The sequence below is a fragment of the Narcine bancroftii genome, chromosome 9 (assembly GCF_036971445.1).
Source record: "Narcine bancroftii isolate sNarBan1 chromosome 9, sNarBan1.hap1, whole genome shotgun sequence".
Taxonomy (NCBI): Eukaryota; Metazoa; Chordata; class Chondrichthyes; order Torpediniformes; family Narcinidae; genus Narcine; species Narcine bancroftii.
In genome coordinates, this window is record NC_091477.1 from 75,175,392 (window position 1) to 75,195,850 (window position 20,459).

A 20,459-nucleotide genomic window follows, 5' to 3' on the forward strand; every position below is an offset into this window, starting at 1 on the left:
AGAAAGAGATGGAGTGAGGGGGAGAGAGAGATTCAGTCGGTCTCAGGTTGATGACCCTGCATCACTGTTTATTTTTTGACTCTCTCACCTCATCCAGGACCAAACAGATTTGCTTCTTGCCATCTTTAGTTCACCATTTGCACAAATTACCATCTTTAATCCCTGGGAATTGATTCCCCCGCCTAGTTCCATGTGTTTTTGATTAACTTGGTGTGGCTGAGATGAGATTGGGTGGCAGCCAGAGTTACTGATCCTGTGCCCTTAATGTGGGATTTTTGATTCCGAAGATTCATTTCCTCCCCCAACTGATTGGCCAACCCCTTATTTTGAGAGAGTAGTCTGGTTCTAGCCACTGTACATGTTAATATATAGTAATTTTTTTTAAATTTGGAGAAACAGAATGGTAACATGCCTTTCAGTCCATGAGTTCACACCACCCAAATACACCCATGTAATCAATTAACTTATTAACCCCATATATCTTTGGAACCTGGAAGGAAACCAGAGCAAATCTACGTGGTTACGGGAAGAACATACAAACTCTTTAAAGACATCACCGGATTCAAACCCAGGTAGCTGGCGCTGTAATATCAATGCACTAACCATTTAACTATTCCTTCATCCATCTTAAATATCTTCTGTGTTGTATTGAATTCACTTCTCATATTCCCAAGCTCATTGGGAACTAGCTTGGTCAGCAACATTGTTTGACCTCCTAAGGTGCAACACACCACATACTGAGAACCATAAAACACTACAGCACAGAAACAGGCGCACTGGCCCATCTAACCCATGTGAAACTGTTTGTTCTTCCTCATCCCATTGACCTGCACCTGGACCATAGTCCTCCATACCCCTCTCATCCATGTACCTATACGCTGTTTTAAAATTTTTAAATTTAGATATACAGCATAGGAATAGGCCCTTTCAGCCCACCCAATTACACCCAATTGACCTACTGCTCCAGTACATTTTGAAAGGTGAGAGGAAATTGAAGCACCCAGAGGATACCCACGCAGACACAGCCTGATTCAGATCCCAGCTAACCACACTGCCAGTATTTAGATTACAGGATGGTAACAGGCCCTTCTGGCCCATAAACATGGCCCCCCCCAAGCACCAATTAAACTACAACACTTACAACCCCCGGTATGCTTTGAACCATGGGTGGAAACTGGAGCACCTGGAGAAAACCCACGTAGACACAGGGACAATGTATAAACTCTTTACAGACAGTGCTGTAATAGCCTTGTGTTAACCACTATGCTAACCATACCATTTAAATATTGAGATCTAACCCTCATCCCCCGCCTCCACTGGGAGCTCATTCCACATTCTCACCACCCTCCAAGTGTCTGGATTAAACTCCCACCTGCTATTTCTCCGCCCATATCAGTAACAGAGCAATGTCCTTCTGTATCTTCTGATAACTTTGCTGCCAATCTTTATACTGTATTGTCTGGATCAGTTTACCTACATTTTCACCCAATCATTTGAAGTAGGTTTACATAGTTTGGCACCTCATCCTTCAGCGAAAGGGCCTGAACTGTGCTTAATGTTTAAATTTTTTAAAACTTTAGACATACAGCACGTTAACAGACCATTTTGACCCATGAGTCCGTGCCACCCAATTTACCTGCACCCCAGTATGTTTTGAATGGTGGGAGGAAACTGGAGCCCCCGGGAAAAACCCACGCAGACACAGGAATAATGTAGGATTCGTTCCCGGTTCTGATTGCTGGCATTATAAAGACGTTGTGTTAACCGCTACACTTTCCGTGCTGCCCTATAAATCACAAACAGCAATGGTCCCAGCACTGATTGCTGTGGACGCCACTGATGAGATAATCGAGTCGGAGGAACACCCTTCCACCAATAGAGGTGTGAAGGACACTGCAGATGTTGGAATCTGGAGCCAAACACACTCTGCTGAAGGAACTCAGTGGGTCAAGCAGCAACAGGGGTAGAAAATGAATGGTCAACGTTTTGAGCTAAAACTCTTCATTAGGGCTGAGGAAAGTTAGAACAGGAGCCAGTGTGGCGAGGACAGAGTGGGAGGGGTGAAGCAGGAGCACAACTTGGGATTGGCCAACCAGGCAGAGATGAAGCAAGATGGACAGTGGTAGATGATTGGCAGATGCCAGACAAAGGGAGAGAAGGTCAAAGAAACCAAAGGATCAGGTAGTGGAAGCTGAGTCACATAAAGGTGGAGTGAATGGGAGATCAGAGACAAAGGCTACCAATGTTGGAACCTGACGAATAGAGAAGGTGAGAATGAGGGCATAAAGAGAGACCAGGTGGAACGGATGGTGTATAGGGATGCTGAGAGAGCAAAAGAATCCAGTGACAAAATGAGGTAGATGTGGGAGGAGAGGGACAAAAATGTGGGAAGGATACAGCTGATGGGGTGCAGAAGAAGTGAGATGGACTCATTACATGGAATGAGAAAATTTTGTTCACACCATTGGGCTATAAAGTGAAAGTGATGGAGGAGGGGGCTCAGAGAAGATGGGGAGCTCAGGGAAAAGAGTTAAGAAGGGGTGGGAGGGTGGGGATCCATGGTGAAAGTGGGGGAATAGGGTTAGAAGGTCAGGGTGTGTGGAGTAGGGTCAGAGTAGTGGAATAGACTGGAAGAGTATTAGGACTCTAAAGTGGGGAGTTCAGATGGAAATTGAGGACTAGGAGTCAGTCCAGGGTCTAGACTCTGAAGCAGGGAGGTCCAAAATGTCAATCCCTTTCTTTGTTCCTGATTGATGTTGCACAGTGGGTTGTGATTGGCAATTTGCCAAGTTCCTTGGGATCCCATGTGCCCACCACAAGGGACTTTGTCAAATGGCTCACAAAAGTCCATTGTACAATGATCTCCATCCTCTCTGCCCACCCTCTCTCCAAAGCACCTCTCTTTGCTCCTTCTCCCCGCCTGCTCTTCCTGCCCTCTCTCACTTTCCAGACCTCTTCACAAACCCCCTCCCGACCTTCTCTCCCAGCTCTCTCTCAGGGATCTCATTTCCCGCCATTCTCGTGCATTTGTCTTACTCCAGCAGCCTCCTAAGCCTGCAGCATTAAGAGGGCTTTGGTATAATCTTAAAACAGGAATATGTTCACTGTACCCCATGGCTGATTTGAGTTGGTTTATCCTGCCTATCTCTGTCCAGTCAATTACACATGGTCATGGTGTGATACACTGATACACTCCAGCTGGTCATGATATTGTACACTGTGTTCAGGCCACTTCATGTGGTCACCATGTGGTCCACTGTGCCCAGACCACTCCACATGGTCATTGTGTGGTACACTGTGTCCAGACCACTCCACATGCGAATCATGTGGTACACTGTGTCCAGACCACTCTATGTGGTCACTGTGTGGTACACTGTGCCCAGACCATAGTTGAATAATTTATGGAAAAGTATTTGAAAAATATCTTTTCAGGCCAAATGAGAAAGATGAGAGCTGCTGAATAACATGCAAGGCCAGTGGTTCTGATTTTGGCCAATTAATCTGTTTTATCGAATTGCTTTACAGAAGTTGGGCAGTAAATCTGATATTCTGAGTGAGATGGAAGAAAAGAAAGAAAAAATATCGAACCAAGACTTTGTCAAGAGTAAGCCTTCCAGTTAAAGCGGTTTCAGCAAACTTAAAAACAATTTATTTTCTGTCCTGTGTCAAATATTCTCAGCATGTAACCACTGCACGAATTTAATGTCCACTCTGTTCTCCTGTCTGATTTCTGATACCTTCGCTGTGAATTCTCTGCTTGGATTTGTGTCATCATTTTCTGGTTTGAGTAGTTAAACCTCTGTCTGCCTGACTTTAAGTTGCATTCTCCTCTATATGTTTTCTTCTCAGAATTCTGATTTTTTTAATATATATCTACAGAGAGTGGTGGGTACCTGGAAGGCGTTGCCAGGGTGGTGGTGGAGGCTGGCACAATAGAGACATTCAAAAAACTCTTAGGCACATGAGTGTTATAAAAATAGGGTTGTGCGTTGTGAAGTAGGGAAGGGTTAAAATCACCACAACATCATGGGCTGAAGGACCTGTACTGCACTGTAATAATCTATGAAAGTTTAGGGGAGTGTGTTCCTGCTAGAATGAAAGATGAGGCTGGCAGGATTGGGGAACCACTGTTGATGATGGATATTGGGGCTCTGGTTCAGGGAAAAGGGGGCATAGGGGTAAAGGGAGCTGGGATCAATTGAATCCATAAAGGTGTCTGAGTCAAACAGAAGATGACATTCAAAAGGAGAAAAAGAGGACATGAGGTAGCTATGGCTGACAAGGTTCAGGAGATCCTGAGATTCCTCAGGTAGATTATGAGCCAAAGCATAACCAGGAAGATAATAGGTGCTCTTAAGGACCAGTGTGGTCATTTCTGGTGCAGAGCCATAGGAGATGGGTTAAAGCTCAATGAATAGTTCTTATTTGAGTTACAATGGAGAGAGGAAGGGAAGCAGGAATTTCCTGAGACAGCTGCAGCACAAAACAGGAAGTGTTGGCAGCCTTGGAGTGTACTATAATGGGCAAATCTTGAGGGCTTGTTGACCTCGCATCTTGTGGGAAGCTAGGGAAGGAACTTTGGAGGCTCTTGCTGAGATATTCACATCACCTTTGGCCTTGGATGGAGTGCTGGAAGGCTGGAGGTGGCCTGACGTTGGACCGTTATTTAAAAAGGTCAGCAAGGACAAGCTACATGCTCAGGTCCAAAATGGTGGTATTATACCTTTACCTCCTATAGACGTTGGCGAGACCTGCTGAGTTCCTCCATGTGTTTTAACTATGTGCCTCCTTTGGCTGCTGTTGGGAGAGATGGTTCATTGGGGCAAGGCAAGACCTTGGGACCGTGAGTGGCTCGGGGCAGAAGAAAGAGTGGCAGATCCACACAGAGTGGCAGGGGATTCCACGGTAAGGGGAATAGACAGGAGCTGCTGCGACCACAAAGGGAGATCCTACCTGGTGTGCTGCCTCCCGGGTGCAAGGCATGGAGCACTTGCAGGTTATTCTGAAAGAGGAAGGTGAGCAGCCAGTTGGGAAAAAGTGGGGTGAGTCCTGCAAGCTGAATTTATGGATGCAGGGGATAAATTAAAACATTGGATTATCTCAGAATTACAATCAGTGCCATGTGCTGGTCAGAGGAGGAATAGGTAGGATGAATATGTGGCATGAACAGTGGTGCAAGAGGGAGGGCTTCAGATTTCTGGGGCAGTGGAACCGGTTCTGGGGGATGTGGGCCAAGATGTTCTGCATGGGAATCCAGGCAAAAGGTGAGAGGGAAGCAATGCAGACACCAAAGCAAAAGTTAGAAAAGAGAATTGTGGACTAAAATTGGAGTACGGGAAAATCAAATGCAAAGGACAAAAATATGACAAGATTCTAAAAGGACAATGAGTATAAGGGCACTTTATCTGATTGCCCGTCACATTTGGAACAAGATTAGTGAACGTTTGGCACAAATCGGAAGAAAGGGTATGATTTAGTGGCCATTACAGAGACGTGGATCCAGAGTGGAGCTGATTGGGAATGAAGTATTCAAGGGAATCAGGCAATTAGGAAATGTAAGCAGGAAGGTAAGAGAGATGAGGTAGCACTGGGGTAGTGGTCTTAATTAAATATGAGAACACAGAACTTTACAGCACAGTCCAGGCCCTTCGGTCCACTATGTTGTGGCGACCTATGTAAACCTGTTCAACAACAATCTAATACTGTATTGTTTTTTTTGTTTTTTTTTTAAAATTTTTTATTTTTCACACCATAAATCACAATAGCCATGATATACACTTTTTCTTTTCCACACATTTACAGTGACTTTTTCTCCCTCCCCCCTCCCTCCTCCCAAGCCACCCCCCCATCCCCCCCCCCTCTCATCCATTTTAGTTATACAATCTAGGTTGCATTAATTCAGTTAGACAATGTTGTCATTCAACAAAAATACACCAGAAATTCTACTGAGTCCATTCTTTTCTTCTCTTCTCCTTCCATCAACTTAGGTAATGTTTGTTCCCGGTAGGTTTTCGCTATTGTATTTAATGTAAGGCTCCCATACTTGTTCGAATATTTCAATATTATTTCTTAAACTATATGTTATTTTTTCTAATGGAATACATTTATTCATTTCTATATACCATTGTTGTATTTTCAAATTATCTTCCAATTTCCAGGTTGACATAATACATTTTTTTGCTACAGCTAGGGCTATCTTAACAAATCTTTTTTGTGCATCCTCCAAGTCAATTCCAAATTCTTTATTTTTTATGTTACTTAGGAGAAAGATCTCTGGATTCTTTGGTATATTGTTTTCTGTTATTTTATTTAATATCTGATTGAGATCATCCCAAAATTTTTCTACTCTCTCACATGTCCAGATTGCATGAATTGTTGTTCCCCTTTCTTTTTTACATCGAAAACATCTATCAGATACTGTTGGGTCCCATTTATTTAACTTTTGCGGTGTAATGTATAGTCTGTGTAACCAATTATATTGTATCATACGCAGCCTCGTATTTATTGTATTTCTCATCGTTCCAGAGCATAACTTCTCCCATGTTTCCTTTTTTATCTTTATATTTAAATCTTGTTCCCATTTTTGTTTAGTTTTACCATTTGTTTCCTCATTTTCCTTTTCTTGCAGTTTAATATACATATTTTTTATAAATCTTTTGATTAACATTGTATCTGTAATCACATATTCAAGGTTACTTCCCTCTGGTAAACTCAAGTTGCTTCCTAATTTATCTTTCAAGTAGGATCTCAGTTGGTAATATGCCAGCACTGTATCTCCCGTTATATTGTACTTATCTCTCATTTGTTCAAAGGATAAGAATCTACTTCCTGAAAAACAATTTTCTATTCTTTTAATCCCTTTTTTTTCCCATTTTCTAAAGGCAAGGTTGTCTATTGTAAAAGGGAGTAGCTTATTTTGCGTCAATATTAGTTTTGGTATTTGGTTATTTATTTTATTTCTTTCTACATGAATCTTCTTCCATATATTGAGGAGATGGTGTAATACTGGAGAAGTTCTATGTTGTACCAATTTTTCGTCCCATTTATATAATATGTGTTCAGGTATCTTTTCCCCTATTTTATCTAATTCTAGTCTCGTCCAGTCTGGTTTTTCCCTTGTTTGATAAAAATCTGATAGGTACCTTAATTGTGCGGCTCTATAATAATTTTTGAAGTTTGGCAATTGTAAGCCTCCTTGTTTATACCATTCTGTTAATTTGTCTAGTGCTATCCTCGGTTTAATACTGTATTGTTAAAAACAAAAGACTGATTGGGGCAGTCTGCATGGGTTTGTGTCTGTAACTCCACCAATCTTTGTATCATCTGCAAATTTATTACTGATAACTGATGTGAGGCTCACTGGTCTATAACTTATTGGATTAACCTTTCTCCCCCTTCTTGAACAAAGGTACAACATTCACCATCCCCCAGTCCTCTTGGTATCTCTCCTATCACTAGTAAGGATGCAAAGATTTTTCTGAAGTCCCCAGTAATCTCTTAACTTGCCTCTTTCAATAAAATGAGAAGTATCCACCTTAATTCTCTCCAGAAGATCTAACACCATCTCTTTCTTGGTATCAAAATGCCCAATCCATGAGCATTCAATGCATTATGCCATATTCTTCTCTGTAAACACTAGGGCAAACTACTCATTTAATACCTTGCCCACTTCCTCTGACTATGTAAATACCCTCCTTTATCCTTGAATGGCTGTATCCTCTTGATCCTTACCATGCCTTTTTAGCGCGTTTAAAATGTCTTGGGATTTTCCCTCAACCTGCACAACAATGTCTTCTCACAGCCCTTTTGGCCTTCCTAATGCCCTGCTTGAGCTCTTTTCTGCACTCTTTATATTCCTCCAGGGCCCTGTCTGATTGTAGCATCCTGAATCTTACATCTGTCTCCCCTTTCTGTATGACTGAATTCACAAATTCTCTCAACATCAAACTCTCTTCTCCTGACCAAGAAGGTTAATGAGGGCAGGATGATGGATGTCTGCATGGAGTTCAGCAAAGCCATGACAAGGTAGGCTCATTTAGAAGGTTAGATCGCATGGGATCCATGGTGAGCTCCCAATTAAGGTGGTAAGAATCAGAGGGAGGTGGTGGAGTGTTGTTGCTCTGACTGGGGACTGTAACCAGAGGTGTAGCACAGAGATCAATGCTACAGCCATGCCGATTGTCATCTATATTAATGACTTGGGTGACAATGTAGTGCTTATGATTGGTATGTTTGTGGATGACACTGCAAGTACTGGTAAAGTGATTAGTCAGGAAGGTTACAACAGGATGTAGATCAGCTGGAGAAGTGGGCCAAGGAATGGCAAATGGAGGTTAACTCTGAAACCATGAGGTGTTGCATTTTGGTAAGTAAAACCTGATTACACAATCAGTGGGATCACCCTAGGGAGGTCGTTGTCCTGAGTACAGGGCAATAACGATGTATTATGGTTGTACATGACAATTATGTGTGGTTCCTGATGGCTGGTTATCTGAAGAATGTCATTAAGCTGGATAAGAGGGCAGAAAAGACTTAGCAGGATGTTCCTAGGATTGAGTTACTAGGAGAGGCTGCACAGCTGGAACTTGTTTCCCTGAAGTGTGGGGTGGCTGGTAGAACCACATAAAATCATGAGGGGCAGAGATGAGGTAAAAAAATCATATTCTTTCCCCCAGTGTAGGAGTGTTCAAATATGGAGTTGGAGGTTTGAGGTGAGAGTGGAGAGATTTAATGGGATGTGAGGGGAAAAAAACATTTCCACAGAGGGTGGTGGGTCTGTGGAACAAGGTGCACAGATTGGTACAATTAAGATATTTAAAATTCCAATCCAGATGTGAACTTAGATAGGAAAGGTAGGAAATGCAGGAACTTTTGGATAACTTGATCGAGGTGGATGAATTGGGTTGAAGGTCACTGTCGTAAAGCTCTGTGACCTTGATGAGTTAAATAGCCTTCTTCTGTTGCAAGAAAATCTAAGATAATGATCATGAGTATATTGTCACAAACTATGTTCATATTCACCAACATTCTGACTTGCTGCAGCCGAACAGGTGCTTCATGAAAAATATCTGGAATAAATATCTGGCTAATAAATACAAAAGTTGGGCAGCCAATAGATATAAAAAGACAAATCAGTTGTTAAGATGTTAGGAAATTCTGCAGGGGTTGTGAATTCTCTGCTGGGTTCCGTATTGTGAATTTCCCATTTTGTTACTTTGATTTGAGAAAACTGTTTGAATGTGTGATATTTTGCAAATCTTCAATTACTTCTGAACACTCTCAGTTCATTTTTGTTCTGTTCTGATTCTTGCTGCATCTGATCTGATTTTTATTGGACCTGATCGGTCCTGGGTTTGATTTTTTTTCACTTACAGAATGTGGTTCTGATATTTGTCACAGTTTTTCCCAAAATGCTTGTGAAGATGCTGCTTAACCCAATGTTCATCCTTGTCGTTCTGGCTGAGTGCTGCTTTTCGTCAGTCCTCGCTGGCCTCTCCACATACTTCAATAAATTCCTGGAGTCCCAGTTCTCTGTCACGACATCCTTTGCAAATCTGCTCATTGGTGAGTAGCATCTTGGTTCATGGTTTTATGTTTTGTGGAAAGGGTGGGAGTGTGGTCAGGGGCCGGTGATCTCCTGTGAACATTGCATGGCAGAGCCGACTCAAGACAAAATGGCCCATAGTACTACAGGACAGAAACAGGCCCTTCAACCCATTTTACATTGCCTAGTCCCATTGACCTGCAACCCACCATATCCCTCCCATCCATGTACCAATCCAAATTTATCTTAAATATCAAAATCGAGCCCCTATTCAACACTTCAGCTGGATGCTCCTGCCACACTAGTTTCCCTTAGTGATCTGTGATTTCAATGTTTTTAAAGTTTCAGAACAAAATTAGACAGATACATGGATAGGATAGTTTTAGAGGGATAAGGGCTAAATGCAGGCACATGGGAATCGTGTGAGTGGGGCATTTTGGTCAGCATGGGAAGTTGGGCCAAATAGTCTTTTTCCAAAATGAATGGCTCTATGACACTAAACTAAGGTCACTTTGTTTCAAATATTTGCCTAAATCATTGCTTCATTGCAAAACCTTTTATTTAGACAGCATTGTTGGGGCATAAAAGGAAAGCACTCACTTCAAGCTTCTTGTATTTTGCCAGTTGATCCTATTTCCCCATTCTTTTCCAAACCCCCTGTATTTTTTTTTCCTTTACCATTTCTTCTTGAAATTCCTGGTGAGTCAATTTTCACTGGTGATTTTCCCATCACAACTGCTCTCTGCTATAAGGAGTGGCTTATTTGCTCACGCGTTCTTTGTATCCTACATTGAATCTCTGCGATCCTGGCTCTTGTTGTGAACCTATCCAGACCAGACACAATCCAGAAGTGGCACCATAGCTCCTGGTTCTTGATGTGTTCTTCTGTTGAACTTACCCAGACCAGTGGTAAAGGGTTGAGGGAATGTGAGGGAGGGGGGTTAGAGAAAAATCGGAGGTCGATATTGATGTTATCTGGTTGGAGTCTGCTAAGACGGAATATTTGGTGGTGTTCCTCCAGTTTGGACAGGATGGGTTTCTGCACAGAGAGCAAGCCTGCCCATATAACCATATAACCACTTACAGCACAGAACAGGCCAGTTTGGCCCTACTAGTCCATGCTGTAACAAATCCCCACCCTCCTTGTCCCACTGACCAGCACCCGGTCCATACCCCTCCAGTCCTCTCCTCTGCATGTAACTATCAGTCTTTCCTTAAATGTAACCAATGATCCTGCCTCAACCACGTCTGCCGGAAGCTCATTCCACATCCCTACCACCCTTTGCATAAAGAAATTTCCCCTCATGTTCCCCTTATTATTTTCCCCCTTCACTCTTAAACCATGCCCTCTAGTTTGAATCTCCCCCACTCTTAATTGAAAAAGCCTATCCACATTTACTCTGTCTGTCCCTTTTAAAATCTTAAACACCTCTATCAAGTCCCCCCTCAATCTTCTAAGCTCCAGAGAAAAAAGCCTTAGTCTGCACAACCTTTCCCTGTAACTCAAACCTTGAAATCCTGTCAACATTCTCGTGAACCTTCTCTGCACTCTCTCTATTTTGTTTATATCCTTCCTATAATTTGGTGACCAAACTGTTCACAGTACTCCAAATTTGGCCTCACCAATGCCTTGTACAATTTCATCATAACCTCCCTACTCTTGAATTCAATACTCCGATTTATGAAGGCCAACATTCCAAATGCCTTCTTCACCACACCATCTACCTGAGTATCAGCCCTGAGGGTACTATTTACCACAACTCCTAAATCCCTTTGTTGCTCTGCACATCTCAATAGCCTACCATTTAATGCATATGACCTATTTAGATTTGCCTTTCCAAAATGTAACACCTCACACTTATCTGTATTAAATTCCATCAGCCATTTCTCAGCCCACACCTCCAGCCTTCCTAAATCACCTTTTAATCTAAGGTAATCTTCCTCACTGTCCACAACACCACCAATCTTTGTATCATCCGCAAACTTGCTTATCCAATTCTCCACCCCTACTTCCAGATCGTTAATATATTTAACAAACAGTAGTGGACCCAGAACCGATCCCTGAGGAACTCCACTAGTCACCGGCCTCTAATTGGACAAACAATTTTCTACCACTACTCTCTGACACCTCCCATCCAACCATTGCTGAATCCATTTCACTACCTCCTTATTTATACCTAATGCCTCCACCTTTTTTCCTAACCTCCTGTGGGGAACTTTGTCAAAAGCTTTACTAAAGTCTAAACAGACAACATCCACAGCTTTCCCTTCATCAACCTTTTTTGTCAGCCCCTCGAAAAACTCAATCAGCTTTGTCAAGCATGATCTACCCCTGACAAAACCATGCTGATTACTCTCTATTAATCCCTGTACCTCCAAATATTTGTAAATACCATCCCTCAGAACAACTTGCCCACCACAGATGTCAGACTCACGGGCCTATAATTCCCAGGTTTACATTTGGACCCTTTCTTAAACAGCGGAACCACATGTGCCACCCTCCAATCCTTTGGCACTACCCCCATGGCCAGTGACATCCTTAATGGCCCCACTATCTGTCCACAAGCCTCCCTGAGAGTCCTTGGGAATATTTTGTCTGGTCCCGGAGATTTATCCACCTTTATCTTTTTCAACACAGCCATCACTACCTCCTCAGTTATCCTTATATGCTTCATGACCTCCCCACTATTTTTCTTTACTTTAACTGGTTCAATATTTTTTTCCCAAGTGAATACTGAGGCAAAGAAATCATTCAAAATTTCCCCCATTTCCTCTGACTTCTCACTCAGCCTACCCTCGCTATCTACAAGGGGTTCAATTTTATCCCTCACTAATCTTTTACTTTTAATGTACCTATAGAAACCCTTTGGATTTATTTTTACTCTGTCTGCCAAAGCCTCTTTGTGCCTTTTTTTGGCCTTTCAAATTTCTTTCTTAAGATTCCTTCTACACTCCTTATAGTCCTCCTTCAAATTCTCAGTTCCCTGCTCTTTATACCTCTTGTACACCTCCCTTTTTCTCCTAACCAAATTTCCAATATTCCTCGAAAACCAAGCCTCCCTATGACTTCCAGCCTTTCCTTTGATCCTTACTGGGACATATCTACTCTGTACCCTCAAAATTTCTTTTTTGAAATCCTCCATTTTTCATTTACATCCTTACCTGAAAATATCCTGTCCCACTCAATTCTTCCCAAATCCCTTCTTATTCCTTCGAAATTTGCTCTTCTCCAATCCAGAACCTCAACTTTAGGCCCCTCCTTGCTCTTCCCTAAAACTACCCCAAAACTAATAGAGTTATGATCACTAGACCCAATTTGTTCTCCAACGTTAATGTCCAATACCTGACCTAGCTCGTTCCCTAACAGGAGATCCAGTATTACACAGTCTCGAGTCAGTTCTTCTACTAATTCATTTAGAAAACAATCTTGAACACATTTAACGAACTCTAGCCCATCCATCCCTCTAACTGTATGGGTATCCCAATCAATGTAAGGGAAGTTAAAATCTCCCATGATCACTACCTTATGATTCTCACACATATACGTTATCTCCCTACAAATTTGTTCCTCTAATTTTCTTGGCCCATTTGATGGTCTGTAATACACCCCTATTAGCACCCTCATGCCTCCTTCACCCCTCAGTTCCACCCAAACAGCCTCACTGGATGATCCTGCCACCTTACGGCAGTAATGTCCTCCTTAACAAGCAGAGTAACTCCTCCCCCTTTTTTTACCCCCCTGATCTATCACATCTAAAACAAATATATCCTGGAATATTAAGTTGCCAGTCCTGCCCCTCCTGTAGCCAGGTCTCACTAATTGCCACAATATCATGACCCCGAGAATCTGTCCATGCTCTAAGCTCATCTACCTTGTTCACTATGCTTCTTGCATTAAAATATATGCATTTCAGAGAATGACCCTCACCTATATTCTCTTCTCTACCTTTTACCCTAATCTCCATCCTACCTTTGTTATCATTATTATTCCTATCTAGGTGGCCATGCTCCCTTCACACTGCTCTCACACTCTGTTCCCCAACCCACTGCCAAACTAGTTTAAACCTTCCCCCGCTTTATCATGTGCAAATCTACTCATCACATCCCCAACATTCTCTTCCAAATCATGTGTATACATTACAAATAACAAACAACTGTGTGCACCAAATGATACAGACTTTCAATAAGGAGATCTCTCTTTCACCATAACCCTCTGCCACCATCATCCAGCCACTTCATGGATTTGGTTTCCCAACACACTTCAGGTGCTTTCCCCAAGAGTCTCATGCTCCAGTAAGTCCCATCTGTGAATTACACCTGTTTCTGGAGCTTGGACTGAGGCTCTTGTTTTCTTGTCCCCAGGGTCGATCACCCTGCCAGCTGCTGCTATCGGGATGCTGTTGGGTGGCATCTACATGAAACACTCCAGCTTGGCCCTGGTGAAAATTCCCTGGTACGCGGGCTGTGTCCTCTTCATCAGTGTCTCTTTGACAGTTCCTCTCTTCTTCATGGGATGCTCGACTCAGAAAATTGCTGGAATCAATTTCAATCCAGATGTGAACAGGTAATCAATTGTGTGTATGGCAAAGGAACTCACATACACACACTCTCTTGGTCTCACACACACATGCACATATATACACACACATGCACCCACACCCAACTTACCCATCATGCACAGATACAAATATGCCACACACATGCGCATGTGCGCACCCCACCCCCCCACACACCAATATCTAAGTATGTTTGTGCCCTCAGTTGGATCCGACCTTGAGGATTACATTTTTAAGTTGATACAGGCAAACTTAGTTTTCCCATCTTTAGACTAGTATTAATGATCACCATTAATAGCTCACCTTTTTAGAGCAGAGGTGGCCAAAGTTGCTTAACACAAGAGCCACATATGATAAACTTCAGATGCTTGAAAAATATTACATACACGTTTTTACTCTTACTTGCACACTTTGTTACAAAAAAATTTATATAAATATTAAATACACATATGTAATAATATTTATTCATTTATGTAGTTTTTAAACTGCTAATTTGTATTAATTTCAATAATCAAAATGTACACATAAATGTACCATATATTTTCAAAGTTCTGTGGAAATCTAGAGGCTGCCTCATTAAATATATTTAAGATACAATAAGCTAGATTTTTGCATCGTAGGGGAATTGAGGGTTAAGGGTGAAAGGCGGAGCTGGGTCCACAGCCAGATCAGCTGTGATCTCACTGAATTTTGGAGCAGGTCGACAGCCGGATGGACAACTCTCCAGCTCCTGTTTTGGGAACGCTGCTGCTACTGGTCTCTGAAGATACTTGCACCATTGCAGTGTCCACAGCCGAGCACACGATGTGGGAGGATACCTGACGTAAAGTCACCTCCTACAGCAGGGCGAGGCCAGGGGGCCCACAGCTCTGTCACACCCTTGGCTCCCCTCTTCCCAGTCACCAACGGGATGGGGGAGCAACTTCTGGGAGTATGGGGTATGAAGCTGTCTAAGCTCTATGCTGCCTGGAGTTGACTCTCCATCCGATGGGGCTAGGGCTTACCTGTGCCCCTGACAGGACCTTCACTGGTGCTGCCAGCTCCTGGTTGGCACCTGGATGAAGTCCTCATTGGAAACCCCTTTCATCCTCTCCTCCCTATCTGTCATCTTGCTTACCCCCTGCCAGAGTGCCTGGACAGACACCCTGCCTCTGGGACAGGCCATTTCTCATTCAAGCTCTCCAGAGGCTTCCCAACCTCTAACCTCAACTTTGCCCAACCCTTGTACTGTACACCCCATGTCAGTGTGCTCTGCTGTGGTGTGGCCTGGCCTGAGCTAGTAGAACCTGACTCTGGTGTGCGCTGCTTACTGCATTCCACTGCAGGGTCTGATCTTCCAGTGCCCATTTCCTCTTCTTGTCAACGCAGCTCAGGTTGTGACTATCATGGAAACCCCTGATGTGACTGCAGGGATTTGGAGTGTCCTGGGGTGGCTTCAGAAGCACATATTTCCATGAGTCGCATATTACACGCCAAAGAGCCTCATGTGGCTTCCCATCCGCGGTTTGGCCACCCGTTTTAGTCTGACCTCCAGAGCTGTAGATGGTGGTGACAATAGTCTTGGTATCGTTGAAGGCCAATAACCATGCATTATTTGCCGTGGTGACAAGGCATCTGATACTGCCTTGGCTGGTTTATCACTCCAGAATAGGAAGGGGGAAATATAGAACAAAGTAGGGAGGAGAGGTCCTCACTTCCACTGCACCAGTGAGAAGTGAGCACTCTTCCCACTCTCAGGCTTGTGAATGAGGAAAGGAGCTGAGCCCTTGCCCCTTGCTGGGGGTCTGGGGGGCAGCATTTGGAAAATTTTTGATAATTTACACACAAAATTACCAGTTTCAAGCCTCCTTTTATTGCAGTTCCAAGTAAAAACAGACATTACAAAATAATGTATGTCACTGTTATCTAATAACATTTTCATTATTTTTACTGACTTTGAAAATGTTTGTTCTTACAATGTTTGTACCTTCATGGTGTATTCTCTGCTTTATTCCACCTTGTTCCTGGTTACAATGGTCACTTCACTGCTATTCTATCTTGTTCTTGACTTTCAAAAAAAATGCTGGCCACAGCCGATCACCGTCACCTCCCCACTGAGGCCCTGCTCCTGCTGGGAGCCTGAAGTTCCCGCTGTTGCTGGGAGCCCAAGGTCCGCTGCACTTCTGCTTGAAGGTAGCAGTGAGAAGACTGATAGGCCTCAATCCAAGCTCCTGAATGCAGAAATCATTCAAAAATGTGGCAAATGGATTTTAAAAGTGCAGAAATCTGTGGAAACACGGAAAATTCACATGCCTGCACTATGGTTGACATGTTTCAAATCTGATGGAAATGTGCTTGAATCTGAATAATGCTTTCTCATAGAGAAGGCCATGTCCCAGCAACAAGTAGACATGCAAATGATAATGCTTGTTCAATACAATGCTTGTAAAGTTGTTAGACAAAGCAGTAAGCCTGTGGATTGGGAGTGTTGTAAAATTCAACAAGTGATGAGCAAGAAATTGGTAAAGAAAGGGAAAAGAAAATATGAGAGATGGCTTGTTGAAAATTAACTGATGGTCAGTACATAGATAGCAAGGGGAAATGTGGGCTCCTTGCAAATAAAGTTATACAGGAAATGTCTGCAAGTACTGTGATTGTAATGTGTTATGTACATGACAGCAGTGATAAAGATTCGCCCAGACGGTGTTATATTTAAAATAATATCTTTAATTATTAATTAACAATTATATAACACCTACTCTAATTTAACAAACTTAACTAAACTTAACTAAATTTATATACTATCATTTAACTTAAACTTTAACTATGTGCAAATATATTGGTGTGAATACCCCAAGCCACTACAACTCAAGCCTCAATTCTGGGAAGGTAGTTCCAAGTTCAGGAATTCGGTAATGATACATGGGCTTGAGATTGATGTGACATGCAGGCTTTAAATGGTTGAGGCATGCAAGCCTTGGATGAAGTTAGCAGTTCCTGAAGTGGGTGAAAGAGACCAGGGGTAGCAGAATGTTGATTACTCATGACACCCTGGTTGAGGTGATTCAGTGAAATGTACTTTCTAGATAAGTGGCAATTAGAAAGGGTTAGCGCCAGAACGTCTGTTGGGGTGGCGGACATTAGCGTGTTAGAGGGGGGCTTGTTCAATTGGGGGGGTGCTGGCGAGGATCTATCTGACCTTCATACCATCCACCCATCTGACATGGGACATGAGGGCAATCCTCTACTTGTGTTAAGCGTCACTAGATGCTACTGACGTTTGGCACATGCTAATGACGTGGCCAGGGCTAGATTCACTAGCATGCGTTACCCTAGATGCTATTGATGTGGAAGGGAGTGAGGGTGGGCCTGATGGCCATGGATGGCTATGACCATATGGGAGGGGCACAGCACTTTGTTTGGGTGGGGGTAATGCCCCCATTGGCTGGTACTGACCCTGAATTAGAACCCTTTGCATGGGTCAGTTGAAGTAGAGTGCAGTTTTTCTTCTGCAAACTTAAAAAACCCTCAGTATGCAAAAGGAAGAAATCTGGCAATGTTGCTATGACCACTCAATGAGGATTTTTCATTCCCACAAAGGAGGTCGAAGAGTTGCTTCTCTCTTGTACTGCTTCCTTTAAAATAATCTCCAGCCACTCCTGTGTATTCAGTTGGTCACGTGGTCTCTGCACCTGGGTTTTCGAGACACTGCCTTGCTTCTCTTCAAATGTATCCATTTTCAGAAGTGATGTCTTCAGCCTGCCAGCTCAGTTTGATGGACACTTCAAATTCTAGGCAGGTTGTGAAATCTGTTCTCTTGAAGGGACAGTCCGACACAATAAAATGAATGGGAAAATGGGGGGAACATCACAATTGTAATAGTTGGAGTGGAGAAAAAGGAAATAGTAGTCTAATTAGACAAGACTTTCTGTTCATCCATATGGAAAAAAAGACATGAAAAATCTCCAAAGATAATGGAGAAATATGTCCAGTGGCAATGATGAAATAAAAGAAATTGATTTGGTGAAAAAAAATGCTACAAATCTCAAAGAGCTGATGATGACCTACATCTCAGAGTTTTCAGGCATGGTTTTGGATAGAGTGGTAGTCAGCATCCCAAATTCCATGGATCCGAAATTGGCTTGGTTATAGGACACTTAAGATAGTGGAAGAAGGTTGATTTTCTGTTTGGAAGTCTGTGACCAGTGGGACACTGAAGGGAAATTTGCTTGCCACATGTAACATCTGGAATGCTGACAACTTGAAAATTGTTAGTGGTAAGGCTTGCAAGGAAGGTTGCATAAGGCTGCAGATACTGATCAGATGGAAAGTTGGAAAGAGCATTGACAATTGACATTTCATCCCGACAAGTGTTGAGATGATGCATTTTGTGGTGAAAATAGGGTTACAGTGAGTTTTGGGGCAGCAAGGTTGGCATAACAATTTATACAGCGCTCTTATAGCGCCAGTGATCAGGACCAGGGTTTGAATCCCACGCTGTCTATAAGGAGTTTGTACATTCTCTCCTGGGTTTTCGCCAGGGGCTCCAGTTTCCTCCCACTGTCCAAAACATACCGGGAGTTGTAGTGTAATTGGGTGATGCAGCCTGTTACTGTGCTGTATGTCTAAATTTAAAATACTAATTTAAGTGGTAGGGCACTCAAGGGATGTTAATGAACAGAGGAGCATTGAACTTCATGTCCACAGTGGCTAAAGTGCTAACACAGATAGATCAGATGGAAGAGGCACCGTAACAAAGGTTCCACTGCATTGGGAGTGGTGCGTGCAGGCAGGTAGGCAGGCAGATATGATGTAATGTAGAGATTCACCAGGATATTTCCTGGATTAGAGGACTTGAGTTATGAGTTTGTTTTCCCTGGATTAATGAGGAACATAGCACTTGTATAAAGTCATGTCAAATTCTAGATGCATTTAAAGGGAAGAATGTCAGAATTTTTAACCCATTTATTAAAAGCCTTTTAAAAAAATATCAGTAAAATAAGTGCTTAGTGAGAGATTGGATAATTAACTGTTGCTAATAAAAGAAAGGGAAGCACAAGTAGAGCATCCCTCTCTACTCACTTTACATTTACGACAGCGTGGTTCGGAACTGATGTGTTATCAATAACTTGAAAGTCTAGAGTTATGGAACTATAAGGTTTTATTTACATAAACCTAAAGGTCATCCTGTGCTGTGACCCAGGCTTTCTAGCGAGGGGTTATGGTTTTGGAACCTTTATATAGGGTTAAGAGGGAGGAAACATGGGTACAGTCACAGGGTGGGGTGCAGCCAAATTAACAGGTACAACAAGAACACCATTTACAAATTTGCTGAAGATACTGCAGTTGTGGGCTACATGAAAATGGGCAATGAGTCAGCATATAGAAGGGAGATTGGAAACTTGGCTGAATGATAACAACAACCTCTCACTCAATGTCACAAAAACCAAGAAGCAGCTTGTAAACTTAGGAAGGGAAAACCAAAAGTGTATGATATAATGATCATTGGGCATCAGTGATGGAGCAAATTTAAATTCCTGGAATGACTATTGCAAAGGACTTTTCCTGGAACCAACACATTAATGTCATTGTGAAGAAAGTTCGTCACCGCCTCTACTTCCTCAAGGGTTTGAGGAAGTTCAGTATGTAATTGGAAACCTTGGAAAACAGCATGTCATTGGAAAATGTGCTGACCAGCTGCATTACGGCCTGGTATGGTGGCACCAAACTCCCCAGTACATCACAGGCAAAACTCTCCCCACCATTGAGCAATCATTGAGGATCCACACTACCCAGCACACACTCTGTTCTTGTTGCTGCCATCAGAAAAGATGTATAGGTGCCACAAGAATTGCGCCACCAGGTTCAGGAACAGTTGAACTCTAGAGCACTTCAACCTCCAGCATTTCCTCTTTGCATCCAGGGACTAACAAGCAGTGGCAGTTTCACTTCAAGTCAATTTCTGATTCATTACCTTACTGTTGTTAGAAATGTATCTGAAAAGTGATGGCATTTGTATCTGCATCATATATTTCTGTGTTTGCAGCTCTCTAAAACTCTGGAAGTATTGTGTTCAGTTCGGGTTGCTTCATTATGCAGGAATGATGTAGATGCTTTGGAGAGGGTGCAGAGGAGATTTTAAAAAATTTAGAAATAAGCATTTTGGCCCATGAGTCCGTGCCGCTCAATTTACACCCAATTAACCTCCACCCCCGGTATGTTTTGAAGGGTGGGAGGAAACCGGAACCCCTGGAGAAAACCCACACAGACACAGGGAAAACATACAAACTCTTTACAGACAGCGGGAGATTTGAACCCCAATACCAATTGCTGGTACCATAGAGGCATTGCACTAACTGCTACACCAATCTTGCTGCCAG

The 20,459-nt window shown here is 42.7% G+C and overlaps 1 protein-coding gene and 1 long non-coding RNA gene across 15 annotated transcripts in view; one reads left to right on the forward strand and one right to left on the reverse strand.

Moving 5' to 3' along the window:
• slco2a1 (solute carrier organic anion transporter family, member 2A1) overlaps positions 1-20,459 on the forward strand; it is a 123,469-nt gene that overhangs the window by 68,106 nt on the left and 34,904 nt on the right. For 11 of the 12 annotated variants that reach the window (XM_069896518.1, XM_069896526.1, XM_069896524.1 and 8 more), the window contains 3 exons: positions 3,526-3,604; positions 9,400-9,564; positions 13,907-14,108. In XM_069896518.1, the coding sequence (XP_069752619.1) occupies positions 3,526-3,604; positions 9,400-9,564; positions 13,907-14,108 (446 nt within the window). The remainder of the gene's footprint in view (positions 1-3,525; positions 3,605-9,399; positions 9,565-13,906; positions 14,109-20,459) is intronic. The other variant, XM_069896520.1, reaches the window with a different exon arrangement.
• LOC138742294 (uncharacterized) overlaps positions 1-20,459 on the reverse strand; it is a 76,311-nt gene that overhangs the window by 4,732 nt on the left and 51,120 nt on the right. For 2 of the 3 annotated variants that reach the window (XR_011344037.1, XR_011344038.1), the window contains exon 3: positions 15,950-16,310. The exons of the other annotated variant lie outside the window; for it this stretch is intronic. This is a non-coding gene — a long non-coding RNA (uncharacterized lncRNA). Of the gene's footprint in view, positions 1-15,949; positions 16,311-20,459 lie in introns of those variants that run through there. 3 annotated transcript variants of the gene reach the window in all.